The 26,554-nt window shown below is 38.5% G+C and overlaps 1 protein-coding gene across 2 annotated transcripts in view; it reads left to right on the top strand.

Moving 5' to 3' along the window:
• The window catches only part of Su(Tpl) (Suppressor of Triplolethal), a 144,804-nt gene that overhangs the window by 38,739 nt on the left and 79,511 nt on the right, over window positions 1-26,554 (top strand). Inside the window, exon 4 of one of the 2 annotated variants that reach the window (XM_069130620.1) lies at window positions 9,239-9,286. The exons of the other annotated variant lie outside the window; for it this stretch is intronic. Coding sequence (XP_068986721.1) covers window positions 9,239-9,286 — 48 coding nt within the window. The remainder of the gene's footprint in view (window positions 1-9,238; window positions 9,287-26,554) is intronic. 2 annotated transcript variants of the gene reach the window in all.

The following is a 26,554-nucleotide window of genomic DNA, read 5'->3' as shown; positions in this document are numbered from 1 at the left end:
GCATCTCGCTGAAAAATGCTGAAACACGCTTGAAAATAAACGTGTTTACTCGAGTCCACGATGTGGATTAAAATTCTCTCTGAGAGCTTCAACGAGAATACACATGCACGAGTAAAAGTAGTTTCCTCGATGCACGCTTTGCATATTTCTCGTTCCTCGAGACGCTACACTGATTCCATGCATCTTCAAATTACCGAATAACATTAGCCAGTGTATTACCGATAGTATTAGAACATCGTTTTACGTTATGGAAAAAAACGGTCGATTTAAATGCCAACCTTATCGATACTGGACGTAACCGGACGTAACTTGACATAGAAATTGAACCCAAAAGTGACGTAACGATTAAACGAATACGTATATGTTGATTTGCTGGAAGAGTAAATTTTTCAGAAAATTGGTTCGATATAGAAAGTTTGAAGCAAGGAAAATTATCGATTAACGATGAAAACTTCTCGTTATATTTTGAGAAATGGTATTTGAATTTCAAAGTAAGGTTTTCTCTTAGTAAATACGTAGTTTATGTTTGCATTTAATTTTTCCAAAAACCCTGAAACTGAGATGATCTTTTACATCAGTTCTAGCAAATCGACGATATGCGTAATTCCTTGTTCTCGTGCATTTCCAGATCGTTCGATGAAGAAACTCACGACATTATACATTCGTTAAAACTGTCGTTGCATCACAGAGATAATAATTATCGGTTTATTTGGAATACACAATCTCATCCTGTTCCGATAAACGATGTATCAACGACCGAGCTACCGTTGATTCGAACTTTGAATGTTACTCGGAAATTCTAATGAACGAAAGTGAGCGGTCAGTATGGTACGGTGTAATCCACTTAAAAGCATACCAATTAACCGTATCTTCGTTATCGATGTCATTATCCACGTGGCAGACGGCGACATAGAGCAGAGACTGGCATCAAGTAGCCTGGTTGTTCGTCGAGAGATCGATTGTTTTCCGCTATCGTATAGGGCAAATATTTACCACAGATCATCAGAGCTGTGTTTACCGAACGGTATTGAACACGAGACACGAGCAACTCAACGTTGTCGTCGCGTACAGATTCATTGCATTGTTTACGATGTCTGAGCCGTTTTCGATATAAACGGTTCGCTGGTTGACACCTGTCCGATGAAACATCGCGTGATCCACGTCGATCGGAAAATAGATCGCATTCGATAACAGTTATACCCTTTACATCGTACATGGCGATAGTCGTAACGATATAAACTTGAATCACGCGCGTAAAATGGTTGTTCGCGGGTCGAATGACGATTTGTTGCGCGACCAATTAACGCGAATCACCGGGACGTATGTATGATGCGCATACGCGTCTAACCTGACGGTCGTAAAATCGAGATTATACGACGGCGACAAGGCGCGGTTTCGATGATGTTTCGTTAGCCTCGCGTTAGAGTTATTATCTGCTCTTGCTGCGTGTTATCCGTTCGATCTATCGTTGTCAGTTTCGGAGAAATAAAAAACGAGAAAGAACCGAGGGAAACGGAGGAGAATGTAAAGGAAAGAAAAAACGATCGTTTCTCGAAAAGTCAGACGAGCACGCAACGTCGCGTCGCGTCGCGTCGACGCCAAGTTGATGAGCTGTGCTTCTCACGAGGGTTCAACGACATCGATCCGAGCAATTCGATCGCAGTTTCGAGCGGCTAATCTTTTCGAGATCCACTGTCTCGCACCCGGATCTCTATCGCATCGGTTTGTCACATCTAGGTAGAGTCGTCGGGCGTGTACGTGTACGTACACGCCCACACATCGTGACACGCGAGGGGACACGAACGCTCACGTCTGCTCGATACATATCCGTGTGTGCTATGTTGTGCGCGTGTGCAGGAGAACACGCGTCATAAGAAGGGAGCCAGAACGGTCTGCGAGTTCGCCGGCCGAGAGAAAGTGAACCAGTTGGCGGCGTTGCCGAATTTCTCGGCGTGGCCTGTCTGGTAGCTGCACCGTGACGTTGCCTACCTGTTGTGAGCCGGCAACCGCGCTGTCGTCCACTGATTAATTGAACTAAGCGATGATTTTTGATGAACCGCTTTTTCCACGGCTAACACTGACCGCTCGATTCGATGCAAATTTTGATACCACGTAAATTCTCCGTCACGCTCCATTGCTGTAAATTAATTTCACAAATAAATGTTGTAGAGGGGAAAAGATTATCGAGAAATCGTGAAACGAGGAATGAACGGTTACCCCGCTAGAGGCAGAAGTTTGTAGAAAAGTTGATGAATGATATTCGGCACGCGCGACCCAATTTGCGTACAATAAAGTTCAGGCAGCAGTTATGGGGACGGGGTAACCCAGAATCAGAAGAACACATTTTTCCCTGTTTCTTATGGTATGGAGTTGATAAATGCCGTACTCTATTTGATATATGGCATACATGTTTTTTGGATGAGAGGAAGTCGAAGAACTGTTCGATGTTTACGTCCATCTGTATTTCATAGCGTCATTCTTCTTCCTTGAAACATTATCTCCTCCTTTGGACACTGTTAAAGCAAATTATACCGTTTCTGTAATTTTATACGTTGCTGAACGCCATCGATACCGTACAAGGTTATCACTGGTATTCGCTGAACACCAATATATTCTTTTCCTCCTTCGTTTTTTATTAAGGAAACCTGATTTGTCTCTGAAAACTTTTCTCTCGTCTCGTAACACCGATAAGGAAGCGATGTTCTAAGTGCACGCTTCATTCCAGGATACTGCATCTGATGGTATACCTAACATAACCTCAATACGGTCTAGCTCAAGTTGGTGTAACGATATTCGGCATCAGGAAGTTAGATCGAGGGGCGAGGAAAATTGTCATCATCCTCTTAAATAGGATATTTATGAGTATTACATATATTCGACTAGAGATAGCCTTCGAGACTGGTTGAAATAGATAAGAATCACTTAGGTTTGTTTCAACCGACGGCCATTAGTCATTTAGCAAAGAAGAGAGGAGGGTGCACGAATGTTATCTCGAGACGAAAAATAAAATAAATAAATAATTGTTCTGTAACAGATGACAGTTTAACGCTGTAACCATAACCTTAGCCGTAATATTGTGGCGATCATTCTACTACCCCTACCACCACGAGAACAACGCACATTGAAAAATCGCGTCTCTAAACTTAGCATTCTCCGTCCCTACAAACGGCAAATAAACACATTCTATTCCATCTTTTAACAGCAAATAGTTACGCTACAACGAGATCTTTATCCAACCGATGCACGTAGCTGTTATAGGTTTAATTACTCAATTATCGTGGCGACTTCTTGATCGACTGCCGCCACGCCAGTGACATTATAAATTCCACGTTCCTTTTTCCGCGAATTAGACGGCGACTGGAAACGGCAAATCCGTTACGTGCCCACGACGCAAATAGAGTTAACAAGGCGAGCTCGCGCGCTGGTTTTCTTTTCCCCCCTTGCCTCCATGGGTGGGCTAGTTTCCGAGTCTCCAGGCAATTGCAAAATGCATCGTCGTTATTTCATTGTCCTGGAGATGCGTCCACGACTGCGCACACGCCATTGCGTTCTCGGTTGGTACGAACGATTAGAATTTCGTAGACGCGACGAACTGTGCGTTACGAATACAGGGATGCGATGAAAAATGCATGAACATAACCGTTCGCGCGCTTATGCAACCGGACACATCGAACACGCTGACGCGTCCACATCGCACCAGGTTTCTTTTAGGACTTCGCGGTCGCGAAACGAGCCACAAATCACATAGGTTTTCCCTCTGTTTCCCTCTGCTTGCCGAATAGTCTGTTCTTAGGAATTTCCAAAAGAAGTTACCCAAACCACCTCTTGACTACTCGAGGGAAAATACGTGTAAATTCAGCACAGGAAGTTATTCGTTTCCTAAGTCGATGGATTGCATCTGTTCTCTAGTTGGGTATATATAGACCGAGTTTGTTTCCAGGTAGAAACATGTGTGATTTGCTTCGTGTCTAAGTTCGAGGTTTAAGTTTATCAACGTCTCGAGTACTAATTACCATACTTAGGAATTTTAAGGTAGAGATATATGTGCTATACGCAGGCCAGAATGAAAACTATCTTTAATCGCACTTACAGAATCTTTTAATTTCATATTAATGATAAATTCTGTCTCTTGAGCTATGATAGAATGATAACTGTAGTTCGTTTTTTTACGGTCCAACTATTCTGTTCTCCTTGGCTCTATGTGGATCCAAATGGATGGATACGTTTTAACAGATATTATTATTTTAAGTATTAATACTTAGCGTGATTTTACCACATTTTGTGTATTCCATGCTGTTTTAAATTTTATTTATATAATACAGTAAATTATTATTTAAAAAAAATTGCCTCGAGAGATACATACACGAAGAAGTGGCAGATAGATGAACAGGCTTAAGGAATGATTGGACCGTAATTTCGATTAAACGCGTTAAATGGTTCTATCTTCACAGATAGCTACTCTGAAATATCCAACGCTCCAATTATTAAATGGCGCGTATTTGATAAAAAAGAACACACTGTTCTTTATAAAGCAACAAGGCAGAATAATAGAATTTATGTTTTGCGCCAAGTCACGTCCATAAATATGAAATATTGGAAAAACCGCTAACCATTTAACCGATTAACCCTCCTCGCACTATATCCGCTTTATCGAACGCGCTTGGCGAAGTGTTGTTGTACGTTCGATTGACGTCGATCCATCGATAAATTATGCGGGCGTCCCACGTTTATCATTTCGAATTCACGTTTCATTGCGAATAATTTATCTATCGTCCAAGATTCTGCTCTACCGCTAAAAATGAAATTCAACAGGTGTAGAACTGCCCGTTTTCTCTGTTCCACGACGAATTATTCTTTCAGATTCTGTTTGAGATCCACTCGCCTTTCCGTTCAATTGCTCTCTACATTTCCTCCGACGACTTGTGAATCTCGCACTCTAGGGACATGGGATCGTCGACAGAATTCCTGAATAATCTATCCAGAGTAGTAGCGAATCTAAATCAATTAATCGCGCGTTCTGTAGAATGATTTTAGGCAGAGCGTCGCTATTGCTTGATCGATAATTCGATAAACGCTTTGAAGAGATTGATAATTTAATTATACAAGTATCGTAATTCAATGCGTTGCATCGATACGTTGATTATATTATTATTCCAAATAATAATAAAATAAAACTAAACAACATTTACAGTGATCTTTATCAAGAATCGGACTAAGATCTTTTAGCAGTCGTAAAAGGGAGATGTCAGCCGTGTACGCTGAAGGGATAGAAACCACGAAAATGTAGGCAGTTCTTTTAACTGACTGGTAGCTTCATTACATCGTTTTGTGAGGCAGTGTCGTCTGTTTTAAAGGAAAATGTTACCTACAAGCCAATATCGGTTATCGAGCATGCAGAAAATTTGACGAACTCTTCTGGAAAGAAATATTTTATCCCTTGAACACCGACTTAAATGAAATCGAGCAAACGTATTAGAAAATAGAAAATTCGAACTTTGATTTCCATCTTGTTGCATCAAATTGCTAGATTATTATATTATAAATATTAACAAAATTATGGATCTCTGACATTTGATAAATTTTCACTAGGGTGTATTCGAGTGACGCTATAAATTTTGTCCAGCCTAAATTTTGTAGCCTAAACAATTGTACGTAGTTTAAAAGAAAACGATTGTCAATGATCGAAAAAAGAAAGAAACAGGGTAGCTTGGATATTCCAAAAGAAAACGCGACAACAGTCGATAGGAGCGAAAAAAGAGGGCGACTTATATCCTTTGAAGAATTCAGTTAAGAATAGTTGACGATCGAAACAGGAATAAAGACAAAATATGGATGTATAGAGTAGAAAAGGCAGAGTGGTGGTAGATCAAAGAGTTATTGACCAACCTGTCAATGTGACTCTTATTCGAGACAGGGTAGCTGTTCGCGCGCAAGAAACCGCTTTGATGACGTCTAATATATCACGCAATGCTTCCTTCTATCATCGTCAAAATAGAATGGCCGGTGGTCGAGTTCAGGGCTCCACGTGTCTATATCGATTTATAATTTTTTAAACATTATCCTGTTCATCAGATCTAATCAGATATAATTTTTTTAACATGATTTTGATAATACGAATTTTTAAAAGTATGAAATATTTGACGATACAAAATAGTACAAACTGAAAACTATAAAATATTCACGTGAAAAAGAATAGTACAATATTCCCCAATATAAAACAAATTATACGTACACATTATCTTCTTTTCCAAAACCTTCGAAAATTCTCCAAAAAAAAAAAAAAAAAAACCTGGGAAACGGTTTCATTAAATGAAATAACGTTTCCATTCTTTTCGCGAAATTTCAACAGACATTGCTATTCGTTGAAATTTAATTTAATTCCTCTATCCTCGCACTAAATTTCGAGACCACCGGTACGAAACGTACGTAATTCAGTATAGAGCTGTGAATTTTACATTCGACCATTTAACGGTCAGACCACAGGTCGTCTTCTGCGTCATTAATTTATTTCATTGTGTTCCGTCTCTCTTTTACTTCGCCCTGGTATTCGTTGGCTAACCGTTGTACGCTTTTTTGTCTGAGACGCGTGGCCTGCCGCTTGGACTCGGCTTTTAAATCTCGTTAAATCGCGACAACGGCTCAAACGCGACTCAGCTCAGACGTCAATGCATGCGCATATATTTTGAGCGACGTGGAATCGCTCGTAAAATCCAATAACCATTCGTTGGTATTGGTTTCGAAGGACAACGATCGAGAACTCCAGAATTCCAGTTGTTCGAACGAATGTGAAGTCTCCTTCTCCGTGTGTGTCTCAGCGAATACTCGTTACATTTTAGCAACATTTTTGGCTATACGTCGTGCACGTATAATTACGTAATTATTTACCGAATATCGTCATTTCTAACACCACAATTTTCTTGCATAATAATTTATTAACTAATAATCTTATAGCATCGATTTCAGTTTTATCATTTTACGTTTGCTATAGATTCGAGTAAAATTTTTTTTCTTTTTTATTGCGGGAGTTTTTCGTCCATTAAATATTACTCAACGCTTGTCTACGATCGTAAATTGTTACGTTTTTGCTTTTGCTTTTCCTAAATGCGACCGTTTCTCACAAGCATTAATTCTCAGAGAACTCAAGAGATCTCGAAAGTGGGTAGAGCGTAGTCTATACGTTAAAATTAAAAACACTAGGTCACGGTACTTCACCTCGAGCTTGAGTAACGAGCACGACGTTTTACAATGTCGTGAGAATCGGAAAATAATTAATAATAATAAGAAACGTAACAGACACGATATAAATTTGCAAAGACTCGAATAACCAAAGCAAACGAGCCGAAACTAAGCTAATATTTCTATAAGTTTACAAATTTTAACAACGTGAAGCTTCTTTTACGAAAAGAACGACCGAAAGCTAGAAACGTAAATTTTTTCCTCGAATTGTTTCATAAAACAAAGAATTCTTTATTTTCACAGAAGTACAGTCTTATCGGGACGCGATTATCACGCTAGTCTTAATCAACGGTATATCTACATATGCGTATTTTTGCTTCGTTGTTACTACTAGCATCGCCAACTCTGCCAATCACCAACAATATCGCCAATCGTAGCGCTTTTCGTTTTTACGAACGTCTTCGTCGAGCTGAGCGATCAAAGGCGCACGAAGCTCTTACCGACAACTTTCCCTTTTCAAACGATCGTGAGCGCGCCCGCGCGTGTGCACAGCACGCAAAATCGTCGTATATGCACATGCTGCTAATGTAACGCGGCAAAATATATTACGCTATGAGATCATGCTGCAGTTGAATTTCACGAGCGACAGAAACGTAGCGTAGAAAGATACTTTGAGCTCGTAATTAAACGAATTTCTGTCAAATTACGAACTACGTACCCGTATATATGTAGATACACAGTGGCATATATTAATCTCGTTTCAACCCTTGCACCATAAACGTGAATTTTTATTTTGTTACCGATTTATCTAGTGAAAAGTTTTAAAAGTAGCAGCATTTAAGTATCTTCTAGTATAAAAGATATTAACAAAAATACATGTGATTCGTGAAAGAAAAAATTATCTTAGTGTAAACTTTGTATCATACTGATTTATTAAATAAAATATTAAGTAATACCTGAGAGGATACAGGTTTGGGAAAATGAGATAAATACGATTGTTTATACAGTTGCTAGAAGTCAATAATCACGGAAATTAAAAAACTCGAGTACTGAAACAACATTTCTAGCCTGGCGTAATAACTCAAACAAGAATGTCTAACAGTAAACACAGTAATAGAAATATCAAACCATAGCAAGATCAGCAGTTTTATTTGTCAACTGCACATGTACAATTTTTCTTTACTTTTATCCGTGGCAAAATCTTTTAATTATAAAATTCAATTAGGAAGTCGTTGAACATGGTGCGCGTAACTCGCCCACGATTCCGGCTTTCGTCAGATTTTTCCTTCCTTTATCGTATCACGAGCAAGAATTTCGTAAAATCCGAATTTTATACACGTTACGTGGCATAATCGGTCGCTCGAAGCAAGTCAACGCTTATCGCGAACTTTATCGCCGAATTGTATGCACGTGACGATACTCGAGTCGATAGAGCACGCACGTAAGACTTGCTACCATCGGCGTCGTTGTGACGTCGATTTCGCACCGATGACGATTTATACAGCTTTATACCGATTCCGAAGTTAAAGTAAGCGGAAATTGTCATCCCTCTTCGGAATAAAACATTTCGCTATATTCGAGTATTGTTCTACGAGTAGAAATATTTTAAAAACGACCATTGTTTATTAATGAAGAGAGGATATGAATATTCCATTACTATTGAAACGAAAAACAATAAACTAGCCTGAGGAATATATACTATATTTCCTGCATATATCGCGTTATGAAAATGACAATAGCACGAGGTAGTTGACAAATAATACACGCGTCTATAGAAATTTCGTATTATTACGTTCTATACCAAATTATAGACAACAAGACAAATTATTTATGCATATTTGAGTTAGAACGATGTTCGAATGAGCATAAAAGATTGTAATACAAGAAGAAATTATTTATTTTCAAACAAGGAAGTAAATCGAATTTACTTGTTAATAGAAAACAAGATGAAATAGTAAAAATAAGAAATTTGAGATATTACTGATATAATAGCGTTACTAGCATAATATAACTACTGATACAAATTGACGTTAAATTAATCTTGATTTTTTTCTACTTGCAGAACAAGACCACCCAGAACCCTACTATACAGTTCCTAGGAAACGAAGGAGTAAGTAAAAATCACTTCCTATTATTTGCATACTTGCATCGGTAGAATAGCGCGATACGTACAAGTTTCCGACTTCTCTGTCCGAGTATAATCAAGATCGATTTTATGCGAAAGATTACAAAAAATCAACCAGCTACTTGCTGCCAGTCTCATAAATCAACCGTAAATCGTTGTTTTGTTTTTCTAAATCGTGACAGAGGCGATATTTAGCAAATATTTATCCAACGACATTGTAAATATTTTTTATTCCTTTTTAAAGAGATTACCTATCTTACAATGTCATTTATGCTTTGGTTTATCACGTTCAGTATCTTAAATCAGGCTGATACAGAATACGATACCGAATGGTTTCACAAGTCAGACCGATTTAACAAAATTTCTCAACATCCGTATATACAAGTTTTTATTAGTCAATTATGATTGAAAAATTAATTAGAAAATTTATTACTTTCAAATCATTATAGCATGCTATTTATTATTACTATAATTAGAAAAGAGTTTTCAATCACAGGAAGCGAAACAAATTAAACGACCTAGATCTACACCTTTCTCTTTTCAAAAAGCAGTAAAATATTTATAAATACAGTACCCTTCGGTACCTTCATAGAGACCTTTATCAGCCTGATATTTTCTATCTGTCTGTCTGTCTGAGAAATCGGAAACCCCATAAACGCGCAATCTCTACAATTATACAGAGTTTTATATTATAAAAGTACACAGAAAAACTTGAAGTAATTTTCAACAAAACCCTTTATTACTCGAGAATTTCTCGATAAAATGCCAGGTAGTACCCATTGGTTTTAATGCGGTATAAAATTCGCGAAATTCCGCATCGACGATCTACGCTCACGTAGAATCGGACGTAATTCTTCTGAGAAGCGACAGGAACTTAAAAAATCCGTGTAATCACGTTCGCGAGATGAAGAATAAAAAATTGCCCTGTAGCGCATGCGCCAGCTACGCAGCACACGAACTTCGCGTCGTCGTTCGCGCGTTTTCCGCGAAACATCGTTTAGCGACCGTTAAGCTTTTCTCGGAAGATTTTCCGCCTCTGTTAGTTGTATTTGAGCGCAAGCATGTCTTTGCGATTCGTTATGAAAACTTTGAAATTCGTCACGCATCTTACTGGAAATTACGAGGCATTAGAGTAGGCGAGGAAAAACCGAGAGTTGAGGTTATGTTATGTCGCAAAGGCGGGTCGATACGCGGCGCTCAATGTATGCTGATGGTAAAGTTTCGAAATTATCGTGTAGGTATGGGTAAAAAAGGTTTCTCGATGAAAGTTCTTTTACAATTCGCTCTAATGGTAAATAAAATAGCGACAAAGAGATTGTTAGTGGAGAGAGATTGTTCTACGATGTTACTACTTATATTCGTATTTCCGTACATAAAAGATGAAGGATCAAGATACTAATAATTTAAAATAAGAAAAAGTTCTAAGTGACGTGAACTATAGAAATATACGGGACTTGTATTTGCTTATAGATTTAGCTGTAACAAATACACGCGCAAGAAATCTCTTTCTTTTTAAATTCCATTAAAGTTTTACTGCTGTTAGCCACTGTGAACCTTCAACGACCACGTAACACAGAATAACTTAGCCACATTTACAAATTTCTTAACACGTTCGCTGTAATCCGATTTTTACTACCTATAATGCAATCTTTCATACAATACCCTTCTCTACATTAATAAAGCTTTTTAACGTAAGGTGTACTTTTATTAATAAAACTTATATTTTAACAACTTGCTTTAATAATTTACATACAATTATCGCGTTTCTAAATTTCTCGTAAACACCCACAATCTATGGATACGAATTCTTACGACATTCTCCCACAATGTCGACTCGCCATCTTATTTGATAAATGTGCTAAAAAATTATCCTTAAACGATTAAACATCGGTAATCATTCAAGGGGGTAAAATACGAAAGATGATGAAGTAGAACGTTCTTTGCCGCATCCCTTTGTGAAAAGAAACGAGAGTGAGAGGCGTGACACATTATCGATCGCGTGCACGATCCTCTCCCGTTACAGGAACGAAGACACGCGCGCGCAGAGATCTTCTCGCGCTGGGATCGGAGGATCGGTGGTGATTACTGCGCGTGTCCGTAGACGTGGCCAGGCACGGCGTCGAAGGTTTCTACTACGGTGAAGGCGATCGAGGTCGTTCAAGCAAGGTTATACACCATTTTCTCCCGTGCCGTTCGTTGATTCGCTCGTACGTTCGTTGGTCGCGTCGATCGTTGCTCGAATACCCGGCAAACACGGCGGTGAAGTTGCCAGCCAACTTCTTAGGGTCCTTGGTTCGTTCTCGCGGACGATTTTTCGAAGGCTGAAGGAGATCGTATTTCGAGGTTGCATCGATGACGCCTCGGTTCCGGGATCCTGTGAAGACTCGATGATCTTGAAATGGTTTATTACGGATGCTCGAGAAGCCTTTCTTATGCGTCGATTAACCCTTTACGATCTATTTGCTACATTCAACTGGTCCGGACGATCGTATAAAATACGTTTTCTTGACACTAAACCTTGATTCGACGTAAACGTATTTATCTCGCTTCGTTTATTTTAAAGAGTTCTGTACTTTTCAGGTTATAGTAGAATTTGGTTTGTAGGAATTTGGGACACAGTTTACATTGTAATTAGGGTCTATCAATTTTCTTCGCCAGCTATATATATGTCGGAGAAAGGTTGGAATTGTGGGCGTTCGATGATCCTTTACTTACTTTACCATCGCGGATGTAGCTAATGTTTATTGGTACGAATGTGGACACTACAAGAGGCTATGAGTAATAGCGGCTATGAGTAATAGTAATAGGATGGTCGAGATGATGGTGACAACGAATTCAGGTTCGATAACGAATCCACGATCTACGGAATGACGATCACCAACGTAATACATGATGCGGATAACTGTCTCAATAACTCAATCAGCAATGCGCCCAACGACTAACTAACTAATTATCTGCGTAATTCTCTTTGATCCAAATGAAACTGCCCTTATATGTTCTTATTATCCTGTCCCCACTTCTCGGGTCAATATTTGTTCTTAATGAGGGCCATATAATCATTACATACCTTTGTCAGGTACACGTCCCTTCCGTGACAGTGGCTACGTCTAGTTACCTGCTATGTTACTTCGAGCCCGAACCCATCGTCATAAAGCCAGATTGAAACATTAGAACTATAGCTTATTTTTATTACTTAAGTGTAACTATAGTAAAAGCCTGGACTAGGGTATTGGGGGTTTTTCCAACATTCCAGCTGGGAAATCCCGATACAATAGGACAATCCCGATTTACAATAGGACAATCCCGATTTACAATAGGACAATCCCGATTTACAATAGGACAATCGAATAGTTCGTAGAAAATTCTAACTCTGAAATTTCATTCGTTTTATTAGCAAATCTGTATCTATTTATACGCGTCGAAGAGAATGTTTTTATTCTGGAAGCTTGTAATTCTTTCGGCTTATAGAATTCCATTGTTAATTACACAAGGTCCGAATAGGTTCGATTGCCAGAGATATAGTTAATGCGGCACTGACTAAATTCTTGTTCTAACAAATGAAGTTCAGGTAAACAGAGTTTTACCGCGTTATCTTCTACTAGAATAAGAAAACATCGAGAAGAATGACCTTCTCATATTTCTTTAAAATAAAAAAAAACATCTTTTAAGCGTAGAATCCTAATAAGAACGAGCAACGTAAATCTTTCAATAAATTCTAAAATATTCAAATACACAACAGATTAAGTAAATATGAATCACTTGAAATGTCAAATGTAATTTGGTACAGGATTATGATTCTGTTTATGCCCGAAAGCCGAACCGACACGACTAACTAAAGTGGCAATAAAGTTCTTACTGCGTAAGAAACATCGATATTTTCCCCAAAATGAACAATATGTGTCAGTTATCTGTAAACGTTATCTAGCTGTATATCATAATCCCGATGTTGAGAATCGATTTATCGGCACGGAGACCTTGGTCTTGCAGGATATTGATTTTTTCTAACAGATAAAAGAACTGCTTGATGATAATCTTGAATGTTTCAGGTGATTATCTTACGCTCGTTTCCGTTACTACGTAATTTATCCTTAGTTTCTGCCGTGAAACATTCTGAACGATTCGCGTATTGAACGCAGCGACGATGTATTTTAAGATCAGCTACGATTTCCGAAAACGTGGCCAGCCGCGCTAAGCTTTACCGTGTGTCGCAAGTGGTTTGCGAACATTTTCCAGTAGCTCGTGTTTCTTGTTCGTTGTGTTTAATCGTCTCTTTTTCACGATTGTATTCAAAACAATTTTTCATTACAGTGTCATACAAACAATAAGTCGATCTATTGATAATTAAAAGTGATTACTTTGAACGTTCTACAAAACTGAGATAATGACGTCTACTTATGAGTCACACATAGTAGCTGCTACATATAATACACGATTAAACCATCATTTCGATTCTCCATTAATCGTACCAAAACTCTTTCACTCGTGCAACAATGAAAGAATAATAAAATACAAAGAAACAAGGATTTCGGAATAGAAGTTAACAAAGTGAAAGTATTGTAGGATACGAATAGCTGACGCACTGGATAAATGATAATTTAAAATAATTTTTAAAGCAAGCACTAGTAAATTCACAATATGCTGTTGGTTTTATAGACACGCTGCTTTAGACTCTGATTATTATTATTTATGTGGAATGGAAAAAGTGGCCTTGCCATCGTCTCGTAAAAGCTGCTGCACGCGGTTGCTCGCATATCCTTTCACAAAGCCGCGCCGTTGTCACATATACGAAATTGGTTCTCCCTGTAGAAGGAAAGGAAGGTGACCGACCTGTTGGCGGTCTTCGTCCGGTCGCGCTCGACTTTTCGGGCGTGGCTGACTGTCTCATCGATTAAGTGCTGTTTCGAGATGCTGCTTGGGGGGAACAACGAGCAGGGAAAGTTGCGATGGTAAAGAGAGATGTTAAAAGGAAAGAACTGCTCGGTAATTTTGATTTACGGCCGATTGTTATTACTCGATTGAATAACAGTCGTTTCAACGTCACCTGTTGCGACGCATTCGAGGAAACTGCGTGGAGAGATTGGTTTTACATAGGCGATTCTTATTCGTTGCTATGTATTCGGTATTTGGTCGAACTGGTTGGTTCTAGCATAGAAATTCGCTTCTACAATTTTTACGACGTTATTGTCACGTAAAATTAATGATAAAAAAGAAATAGTTGAGCAATAACTTAACTCGACGGTGCTTTTATAATTTTGTAGGCTTTTATTCACGAAAATGATTAAGTATAATATTACAATGAAGTAGCGAAGTTAAAATAGTTGTTCAAATCACGGCCAAACTGTACACAAGATTAGCCTCGTGGTCGAACACTTGCAGTTTATATGTTGTGTTTGTTGGTGTTTAGGAGCAAAGAGAGGATCCTAATTGCCCTATGTAATGAGGAAAATGTAAAGTTTGGCTACGTGCAAAGGTCAAGTCAGAACCTGTCGGTTTGCTGTCAGGTAGAATGGTGTGAATTTGGTTATGGTCATTGTCACACCATCGATGTCTCTAAAGATACCGGGTGTCGGAAACGAGGCTTCCAGTTGCCAGTATCGCGCGTACAAAATGTCTCTTTCCATTTTACCTGTTATCCGCCTTATACCTTCGAAAGGTAATACAATAATATTTCCACGAATTGCAAAACACGTGTCTTCCAGAAAAACGAAATAAAATAGTAATAGTAATCACCTGTTACGGAGGAAGGGAGAAAGCATGGCGTTCCCTTTTAGATCGAAGAAATAAAAGCATGCACAGTCTTGTTTTACTAAGGCTTCATTCACATAACCGATTCTGTTTAACCGCATTTACTCCGGTTGCTTTATTCTGACCTTTGACTGGCTTCCACTCTGGAAGATACCTGAAGATCGATGCGCCCACTTTGACCTTTTCGCCAGACTGCTACAACGATACGAGCACGCCTTAGGATCGTTCTCGCCCCGAGCATCTAGAAAATGATTTTTCTTAATATATTCATTCAGAATATACAGGGTGGTTTGTAACTGGTGGTACAAGCGGAAAGGGGGTGATTCTACGCGAAAAAAGAAGTCGAAAATATAGAATAAAAGTTTTTCGTTCGAGGCTTTGTTTTCGAGAAAATCGACTTTGAATTTTCGCTCGGTACGCGTCCGGTACGTTATAACGGATCTCACTCTAGATCGTTATCTCGATAGAAAAATTAAAAAAAAAATTAAAAAAAAAAATTTTTTTATTGTATATTTTCGACTTCTTTTTTCGCGTAGAATCGCCCCTTTTCTTATATTCTTATTATATTCTTAATATATTCTTAAGGACCCCCCATAAATGTTGGAATTTTTATGGTTAAGGTCCTTCAGCCCAAAAACAAACATTCATTAGCAATTTTCTCTCAAGGGTAGTTAACACTTTTCCTCTTCCCACCAACCTAGAAAATCAGCCAATTAGCAGTGAAGTCTATTTCCCTCACTCTCCTAATGAAAACTTGTCTTTAACAAATCAGCTCTTTTCGTGTCCTTAAACCCACCCATCATTAGCTTTTCTCCGTCAAAAATCGTCCTTAAGTTTCATTTAGTTCTTGTTTTTCAAAGGAGTAAGATCTCTTTACCGGGTTTCTACCCTTCCATCAGTCGCTTAGATATAGTTAGAGTGCGATTTTCAGTGTATATTTAATTCTGTTTATTGAGTTAATAATACAGTGTTATGAAAATAAAGTTAATATTTGTAACTTGTGATTTTACGTGACACGTTCGACATCAACGAGCCTCTGTTGTAAAATTCTTGAGCAAGAAACATTGCATGGAAAGTGGTAGCGTAGCACGTCTGTCGCCGAGGATGACGGAGGAGAATACTATATGCCTCTGGACCCCAGACTCAGATATAGGATATCGATTCTATGTGGACCCAGTTGGTTTGGAGGTTAGTATTTTGTTTCTCTTTTTTTCTTTATGTGTAATGTATAGTTACAAGATAGGCTTTTTCTGTTTGTGTAATTCCTTGTTTAAAATGTTTCTATATAGATACACGTTGGTTTTGATACACTACGCTAACATAGCAGTTAAATATTCGTAATAACATATAGTTTTGAATTTATTTTTAATAAAAAACACGAATGATATTTATATGTCAATATAAATTTTGTGAGTTACTTTCAGCGTACGATATTCTCCATCTAATATTTTCCTGAAACATTGAAAGCTAAATATACCGTGTACTTCGATATCCGATTCGCTGAATAATCCCCCAATTTCTAACTTTGATTTTAATTTCTTTGAAATGTTCTAAATCACGAGCTGCATCTCTTAGGAAAAACGAATTCCAAATTTAATTGATTAAATTCTTCTCTTTGGTGTAGAATAAATTCTCACCTTCGCCGTTTACATATTATCATTGCACACGCTACTATTAATTACTGTATACTGCTATACTACGCTATGCACACTGCTATTAATTTACAGGAAAATAGTAACATTTCCTTTAAGATAATCTGGTTATCAATATTAGCGTATGGCTTGATAAAAAGCAGCGACAACTGTGCTGCGTTTGTCATTAAACGAACAAACCTGTCTAACGCAGTGGGACAAAGCTTCTTATTGCGAGTCGAAACGAGCGTGAACGGTTCTCGCTTGACTTCAAACACACCATTTAGGGGCACAATTTAAAAACCAACAAACCCGCAGGATATATCGGGCGTTATTACACGGTCAAAGGGATGTCAGTTGTACGGTTTCTCTCGAACTCTATGCTAGGAAATTGCTGTTAAAACGCAGCCGCTCTCTCGTATCCGGGTATTTTCTCACACCGGACCAAATTCTAGTTAAACCTTCCTCTTTTGCTCTTTCTCTTTATCTGTCTTCCTTTCTTTAGCACGTACGTAATATGTACACGCTAAACGCTGAGCTTAATCCGTTGTCATCGTGAACCAACGGGGATTCCCTTTTGCAGATTAACAATGTCTATATTTTCGTGATACAGAACAAACGACACCTCGGGGTAATTATACGTCCTCTCTGTTTTCTTCTGTGCATTTCGTCCATATGTTGTCAATCCTATATACTCGCAAGTATGTAGATTACGCATTTGTATTCATTTATGGGAAATGTAAATGTTTATGAAGGTGCAGGATGTACGTAGTACGTGTGACAACGATCATACTACCATATTCCATACTACCTGACAGCGAACCATTATTAGACTTTGACTGATTTTTGTACTTGGCCCAACATTACACTTTCCTCATTACGTAGGGCAATTAGGATCCGTCCCTTGCCCCTCAAAATACCTGCAAACCTTTAGTTTTTAGTCTTTAGTCTTTAGTCTTTAGTCTTTAGTCTTTAGTCTTTAGTCTTTAGTCTTTAGTCTTTAGTATTTAGTCTTTAGTCTTTAGTCTTTAGTCTTTAGTATTTAGTCTTTAGTATTTAGTCTTTAGTCTTTAGTCTTTAGTCTTTAGTCTTTAGTCTTTAGTCTTTAGTCTTTAGTCTTTAGTCTTTAGTCTTTAGTCTTTAGTCTTTAGTCTTTAGTCTTTAGTCTTTAGTCTTTAGTCTTTAGTCTTTAGTCTTTAGTCTTTAGTCTTTAGTCTTTAGTCTTGGGTCTTGAGTCTTGAGTATTGTACTTAATCATTTTCATGAATAAAAGCCTACAAAATTATAAAAGCACCGTCAAGTTGTTATTACTCAGTTACTCCTTTTTTATCATAAATTTTACGTGACATACGCAACCAGGTCTTAAATAAAAAGTATAATATTTAGATGGTGAAGCAAATTCCTCTTTTTCTTTCCATTGCATTAATTACGTTGAGATAATAATAAGAGTATGAGATTGCGTAAAAGTTTTCATAGTTTAGTCGGAGGAATCTCATAGATGTTTTAGTAGGAAGGATACGCTATAAAACTCCTATAAATATTGAGAAAAGAACGTTATTGGCAATTGATTTAGCAGCTGTATAGCTCTATTCTTGTCTAGCGTATCTTTCTTGCAGCGAATCAGAAGAAAGTTACGTAGAAAGCTTATTTCGTTCAGTGACTGTACGCCGACACGTCGTAGTCGAACGTACCTTTCGATGAAAGAAAGTCGTTCGTATTCATTTAAAAATATTTTAAACTCGCGAAAATTCCCATTTGGAGATCGCTGACAGTTCTCCGTAAAAATAGACCTTGTTTTGAAGCTGATTACTAATGGTGACCATACGCAATAACATTTTCTTCTAATATCTTTTTTCTTTTTTTTCAAGTTTCGCAATAGAATCTGCTGATTCGATTTATTTTAAAACATCTATGTAATATTTAACAGCGTTCCTTGTCAGCTCCTTCTCGCCACTCTTTTTTTACTCGTTCCCTTTTCTGTACGGTGGTTTATCGTATGGTTATTTTCAGCAAGCGTCTTCGTCTTCGGAAATCCCGTTTTCCTCTCTTTCGTCGACCTACATTCTCCTCTCTTCTTCTTTCTTCGTTTGGGTGCCTCGTTTTCTGTAGCATTTTCGTCCAACTCTTTCGACAACACTGGGTAACCAAACGTACACGCGTACGTCGCGTCGTAATGAACCGCCGACCGTGACATCTTGATATTTTATTTCGAGCCTGCGATTTTTGCTTATTTATAGGTCGTTATATCTTCGGTATCGCTCGTTAACACACCAGTTACAAAGACAAGACGGTACTGCGTCTGTAATAGAGGCCAAGTACACGCCAGCCACGTGTATTCGTCAGCACTGTCTAACGTCCTTACGGATCGCGTTCGCCCGTGATTTCTCTATTTTGCTTTGCTATTTTTTTAACCGTGTAATTTCCTCTGTTTCAACGCTTGATATTTTCTTCCAATTATTATTTATAATGGCTTTATATTTTCCCGAGTATCTCATGATTTAACTGTTTATATTTACCTGGCTGTATTTTCATGTTTTCTTTCTAATAGACTAGTACGAAAATATAAATACAATCGTAAATTTGATAAATAATAGAAAATAACGTAGATGTAAAATCTCTTTACGAAATCGATATTCCTGTAATCTCTTGGTTAGATCTTCAATGATTCCTGTGAAATTCTCTCGCCATTTGATTTGCTATACTAAACTGAAGAGCGGAATTTATATATATCAGACTCTGTTCCGAATTCATTGCATGTATTCGACTATTAAAAACTTTATTTTTAGGATTTATGTCTGACTCTATTTGGTACTCATAGATATCATCGTAGCTCGAATGCGAACCAATACTCGGAAATCCGAAATGCTTTGTAAGATAACACTTGAATTTATCTGGAAGTATTTCTTATCGATGATATTTATATTTTATCAGACCTAAAAGATTATAAACGTTGTATGATTCGGGGCAATCATCGAAAAAACCCAGTATGTTTTTATCTAAATCAATAACATACTGTGATATGTCACGTCAAACAGATAGCCGAGGTAGATGTTTCGTGTGAATTGGGCGCACGTATCGGAATACTAATTATGACTAAAATATAATAATATATTGATTCAAGAACGCAATGATCTAATGATAGGCGTTTATACGGAGTCGAAAGTTGCGCAAGCGCTGCACGCGTTGGAATTCGGTAGTGTAGAAAGTAATAGATCGAATGGCTAGGAGAAAACTTAAAAGCGAAATTTTATCTATCTTACACGATGTAAACGATTAACTACACGATCTTTCACGCGAGCACGCGCGCGTAGTTAAAGATCACAGAATAGAAACGTTATATGTAAATACATTTTTGTTGATTTACTGATTCTGATGTTTACCTTACGATTAAACAGAAGAATTTTCATATAACAAAGTAATTGTATAGATACATAATATAATTGAAAAGAAAAATAACCTGCCTGGTCCACGGATGTAACTCTTTCGAAAGTAGATACGTTGACCAAGTTTCTTATAGAATTTTTAAGACGATATTTTTCTGTCATAACTGGCAATACGTTGGAAATTCTTCAAGAGTACGAGGAAACGCGCGTTTAGTTCGAAAACTGAATAAAAGTAATTTTTTAGTCGATCGACAACGTAGTGATTTTGAAAATTGCTCCTCTTTAACGAAACGTTAGAAAATTCAACTTATCGCGTTCTCTTTCTAGAATCTTCCTTTATAAAAGCAAATTATTACGATTTTACGTATGTGCTCGCAATACGCGATTAAAGAAAAAGAAGGAAGAAAAATATAGTCCGGAGATCTGGTCAAATTCTGTAGCTTGCGGCTGATTAACGATTATACGAAGAACATCGCTTCTCCTTATCGCATTATCTCTGCTACGCCAAGCAGGCAAAGTTACAGCAACGAAGAAAAGATGATAGTCGTGTACGATTCTGCGTGTTTCTGGCCTGAATATTTTTTCTTTTTCCTTCTACCTTTTTCTTCGCCTACCGCGTTCTATCGCTGTATCCTTTTCGTTGCGAATTCCAAGCAGGAGCGTAGCAATTATTTCAGTATAATTCGCTCATTTAGTAGACGTCCTTGTTGCGGCTGACGCATCCTGGAAGAACCGACTCGTCTCTCGCTTGACCAATTTGTCTCTCCGTTCTCTACCAATTCGTGTATCGTGTATCGACATATGATTTCATATATAACAATTAACAATAATCGTGTGTGGTCTACGTATATCAAAAGGTAATCTTTTTCTCGTGTCGATCGTCGAATTCGCTCGTTACCTGTCCTGTATTTCGCACCTTACGCTCCACCAACCACTCTCTCTTTCTCTCTATCCTGTAAATGTCTCTCGACTCTGTTGGAATTTATCCTCGTCTTAATGCACGTCGGTCTCTTTCCACTTTGACGTCCCTTCTCGAAGTACAATTTCACGTGCTGCTGACCTGTGCCCGTGTAAAATACGTACTTCAACGATACCGACGGCCTTTCGTGTATACGTGTGTAGTTAGCATACGTAGAGCATGCGCAGGCTTACCTTCACATTGTTGCCTTTCACTCGGTTTCTTGCTGTCCGCTACGTATGTATATTTTATCCAAGAACAGCACGTTATTGGCTCCGCTCGACAAACGTCAAGACGTCGGGCTTCTCGCTTTTTTTCCCCCAAGAGCTCCACAGGTCGCTACCGAGAATACGTTGTACCAGGAAATCATGATCTCTCCAGCTGATAATCGACCGTATAATCCACCGTGGCGCATCTCGCGGTGACATTTTGCGAAACGATTTGAATTAAAATCTTCCTAGAAAGGGCAACATATTGCTGGATAATCGGTCGTATCCGTCGTTATCATCAGCTAACCCATTCGATCGATTCGAAGAAATGTTGAAACGTTCGATTCGTAAGTAACTTGGAACCGTATGTTCGAGATTCGCTTTATACCGAAGAATTCATTGACTTCTTAATGGCATGCGTAAAAGTATACCACTTTTACGTGGGAACGGTTGTTCGTTCGAGTCTCGTGATTTCAGGCGATTAAAAGGCAAAACGCCGAGACGAGAATCGCTTCTGTATCCGGCAGTAGCCGGAAGCTCCACTCCGTGCATTTTATTGTCTTTTTCTCTCGTCGATCGCTTCCTTCTCGATGTGTTTGCGCGTGCACACGCGTTCCGCACACGACACGCACCTCGCTGCTACGTACCCACACGACACGCACCTCGCTGCTACGTACCCACACGACACGCACAGGTGCGCGCGCGTACGTTTCTTTCGCTTAAGGCGATATTTCATGGCGCGGCCGCCACCAGTACGAAACACATCGCTGCCGTAACAGTTACTTTTACGCGTGACCCACTTACTATTCCAACAGTCGAATCTAAGTACTACAATAAAAAGTAGGTCACTCTGAAATAATTGAATGTTTCGCGTGTTAACAGCTGGCCCGACGAATGGGCCTCCAGTGGCCATCTTTCGGCGAGTTGAACAAATATCAGATCGCTATCCAACGAAGTAGATTTTAGATCTTAATCGTTTCTAGGACTCGTACTCTAGATATTCTCGAATCGCCAGATACGTACTTTCGACAACTCCACTCTACTCGACCTGCCCAAAACATCTCGAGTTTCAGACATTTTCGGCCTCTTGCACACATTCGTAGTATATTCTATTTATGCATACGTATTTGTCTTCCTTTTTAGATCTAATAAATTTTGTACAACAGTTGAATAATTTTACGATTGAGGAAATCTTCAAATATTCTTTAGTGAATTTAGCAGATAATCAGATAGCTACGAGAAGAGGAGTGACGTGAATGCGAGGATTGAAGATGCTGCGTGGATGGTTGCGAATTACCCAAACTCCAGACGACGTTGATGTTCTGAAGATTCTTGGAACCGATAGTTATCATATGTATATGTACTCTCCATACGACGTACATGTTTTGTTACCGAATAAGAAGCAGCGTGTATCTCGTGATCAAAATCACACAGAACCCCGAAATACTAACCAATTCAGACACGAAGCAACAAGAATCATTCGTAGAACAAAACGTTTTTCGTTTTTAAATGAAAACCATCGAAACGTTCAAAGTACCATAGAAACACGCGACACGATCAAAGTGACGTTATTTACTGGTAACTGATCTAGTAATTAATCCAGTGAATAATTCTTTATTATAAAATAGCAAACTATTCCGACGAAATTCATAGAACCTTTTTCCGTTTGAAACGAGATCATCGGAAAACCACTGAGAATTATTGATCGAAGATAAAAGAATAAAAGAATAATCAACGGAGAAGCGTGTTCGATCGCTGTCGTCGTATCCCTTTAGAAGACGAGACACGCGATATGACAGAATTTAGGCTGAAAACTGCCCTATCCCAGGATCGTTACAGTTGGTTTTACGAGCGCGTGAAAACGTGACACAACGAATCACGCTGATCGTCTGGCATCGGCAGGATCCGCAAGCGTTGAATACGGGACACATTCTACGTACGTGTACGTATATTAGGTGTATCTTTATCGTTGCGGCCTTGCGCGCATGTAGGCAATATGCGGGTGTTGCGCTCCTCGCCATTAATTTTCCCTCCCTTTTTCGTTCACGCGGTGTGTTACGCCTGTGATGTGCTTGATAATATTCCGTGTTATACATGCGCGTTCACACGTATTACTCTTGGTCTCTCGCCATTCTGAGAAATTACCGGGATTTTCGTAGATATTTCTTTCCTTTTTTGCCGCTCGTTGAAATATAGCGCAGGTAAAAGGCCGTCTGTAGAAGGACGGAGTAACACGCGCATGCATTGGACGTTTTTCGAGGTGGACGGAAGTTTTGTTAAATATCGTGACACACATAAAATAATTTCTCTGGATGCTCTTTGTTTTTCGTGTCTAACTTTTCGAGTTATTTTGCGGCATACGACTGAGGGTATTGTTAGAGAACGTACAGTTGATGCTGGAGATAAAAATTTTTATCGCGGAGTATTTGAGTTTTACAATTCTAAATTATCAATTTAGAATTTAATTTTACTTAGATTTGCTTATTTTTAATTTTTACTTAATTTTTATTTTTACTTAGATTTGCAGAAGTTACAGCTACAAGTTACAACTACGTGCTTTATAGAAACGAACTCGATGCTCTGTAATATCGTAGAAATAGCATAAACTTGTAAATGAATTCTCGTATACTTATAATTGAAGTTACATCCGCTGCTTAACGATAATATCTGAAGATAACTCAAATTAATATCTTAAGGTTTAAAGAAAACAAGTATAACAATTTTTTTATTCTTAATAAATCTGATACAGCAAAACGAACAAATATTTTTACATCGACTATACATAGAAGTATCTTAACAAAAGTTTGGTCCGTCAAGAAATTTACAAATCACCACGTAGACACAATCAAAGCCAGCTAACGTTATCTAACGTAATATAATATACATTTAAATGTTAGAAAATAGTCTAAATATGTTGTGTACTGAACCATTAGCGATAGTCTTATTATGACCGCCTCTATTATCATGCGCGATATTTTTTTTACACTACCATTAATATGTTTATGTAAAGTAATATCATGGTATCTAACCCGAGTCGTATCCGCGAAAGATAACGCGTATCGTGCGTGTCTATTGTTGTAAATAATATAGTGGCGACAGTGATACCGTGCACAGAGCGATTTGCTTTCTCTGGCCAGCTCGAATTGTTGCTTTCGCCTTTGATTTATTGACGAAAAGGAACAGGTTCCCTAGCGATAGAAAGGAGGCAAACTTCGATACCTGTTTTGTAACTGGTCTCCAAGCGCCTCGAGGATGCTGGTTCGTGCATTAATTAGGAAACAAAGACTCGTAATATTACACATGCGTGAAACAATCTGAATTTTAGGTAAAAAAAATTCCTCGAATTTTATTGGCATATTGAACATTTTTAAAAACAGTTTACAGGCCGATTATTACTAGACTGCAAATGCTTATGAAAATAGATATCTTTTATACTATTTAAGAAATAGAGCAGGGATTCGTTTCGCCCGCCAAATATTATATCACCATACGTCGGATGTTCTCGACATTTTTCAATATCGTATTACCGATATTCTCTGTATTCTATGCATTTTTCCACGGATATTTATCACAGACAAAATTTACATATTTTATTTCACAGACAATGACAGTAGAATACACGGATTTCGCTATTAATGAAAGAAACACGTGACGAGTGACGCAATTCTCTATGTAGCATTACATAAATATTGTTTTCGCAGACATTAATGGTATCGAGAGGAAGATACGATACGATCGTACTTTATGGCAATCTTTTTTATCCTCCTATTATTTGACAACTATATTAGTCGTTTACATGGTCTTGCGGCGAATGTTCTATCTGTTCTCACCGTATGTCGACTTTTATTATTGCGTTAAATTAACCGGCATAAAGGAGAGAGAGTGAGAGAGAGAGAGAGAGAGAGAGAAAAAGGCGAGCACCGTCTCAATTGGTCACCAGGCGAATATTATAAAATTCAGTCGGCGAACCGTGAGACGTCTGGTAAAACTGGTTCCAAAGACCTTTGCCAGGCTACGTTCCCTCTTACCAGTTCGCCAAGTTGCATGAGAAATGTGTCCCCGCGTCTGAGACCACGCGTGTATCGCAAAATATTTGAGAATAATGGCAAACAACGAGACTTTTTACCAAAATGAGCGCGCCAATAGACGCGGAATCGCGCGCCGGAAGCAACGGTTCGTTCATTCGCGCGAACGCGCGAAACTCTGTAGCTTTGCTTCTCTCGATGATTTCACGCGATCTGTCGGACGCCGAGCCTTTTTAGCGGAAAAGCCTGCGATTGACGCGGAGTTATGACGCCATCGAACTCTCATCGAACTTTCATGCAACGAACGCTCGTTCGGTCAGCCTATCCAACTACTCGGCTGTTTTTGGATCGTGCGGTAATCTCGCGCGATTCGCCTGAAAAACGGGCGAGCTACTCGATAACTAGCCTCGTTGGTTGTTGCGCTGTGCGCGGTCGACGTCGTCCTTGTAAATCATGCATCGCCGCGAATCTCGTTGCAATTTGGAACGCGAATCCTATTTTTAGGTACAAACCGTGTGTATACAGTGTACACGTACGTGTGAGATCGTGACGAGGGAACGGTTCCGCCGAACGATCCGAAACCTGTAAAACTGGATTCTCCTTGTTCGTGTGCAATATACACATCGAAATTAGCCGCTCGTCCACCGACTGATATCATCGTCCAGCTCCACGAGCTGCAGTCTCGTTGGCTTTTAGCTTGCTACGATTTCATTCTCGATAGTAATGCTTAGAAGATCGATGATTTTCAGGCTGTTGCTCGCCATCCCACCGTATATTCTAGACAATTTAAATGAACTCTTTATCCAATCGGTTTGTAATTACAATGCGTCGATATGTTACTTGATATGACGTATTATCACGTATGGTGAGCAGCTCGCGATATTCATGTGGTTTGTTAATGTTACTGTTTATGTTTTAGCAACTGTTTATGTTTCTTTATTTGTAGAAAGTTCTTCGTCCGTACTTATCTTTGGTTAAAGATTTCTTATCGTTCGGAAAAACCCTTCGTCTGCATTTCAATGTTCCATTGACTTTTCATACGTCCTTATATCATTTACAGACACTACTAGATTCTCTACGAGAAACGCGAAATATTTATATATATTATTATTATATTTATCAGAAATAATCTGATAAATATATAATTCTTGTTCCATTAATCTTGTTCCATTTTCTTGTGCCATTAATCTCTGTGGAAGTTGGAAATTCCTAGTAGTTTGGAAAACAAGACGAAGTTTTTGCTAACATTGGTAGGCGTGCGCAGAGTGAAGGTAAAATTTTTAAGTTGATCTATGCCCAACT

The sequence above is a fragment of the Bombus flavifrons genome, chromosome 2 (assembly GCF_040668555.2).
Source record: "Bombus flavifrons isolate JBK064 chromosome 2, iyBomFlav1_principal, whole genome shotgun sequence".
Taxonomy (NCBI): domain Eukaryota; kingdom Metazoa; phylum Arthropoda; class Insecta; order Hymenoptera; family Apidae; genus Bombus; species Bombus flavifrons.
This window is presented reverse-complemented; position numbering and strand designations above follow the sequence as displayed.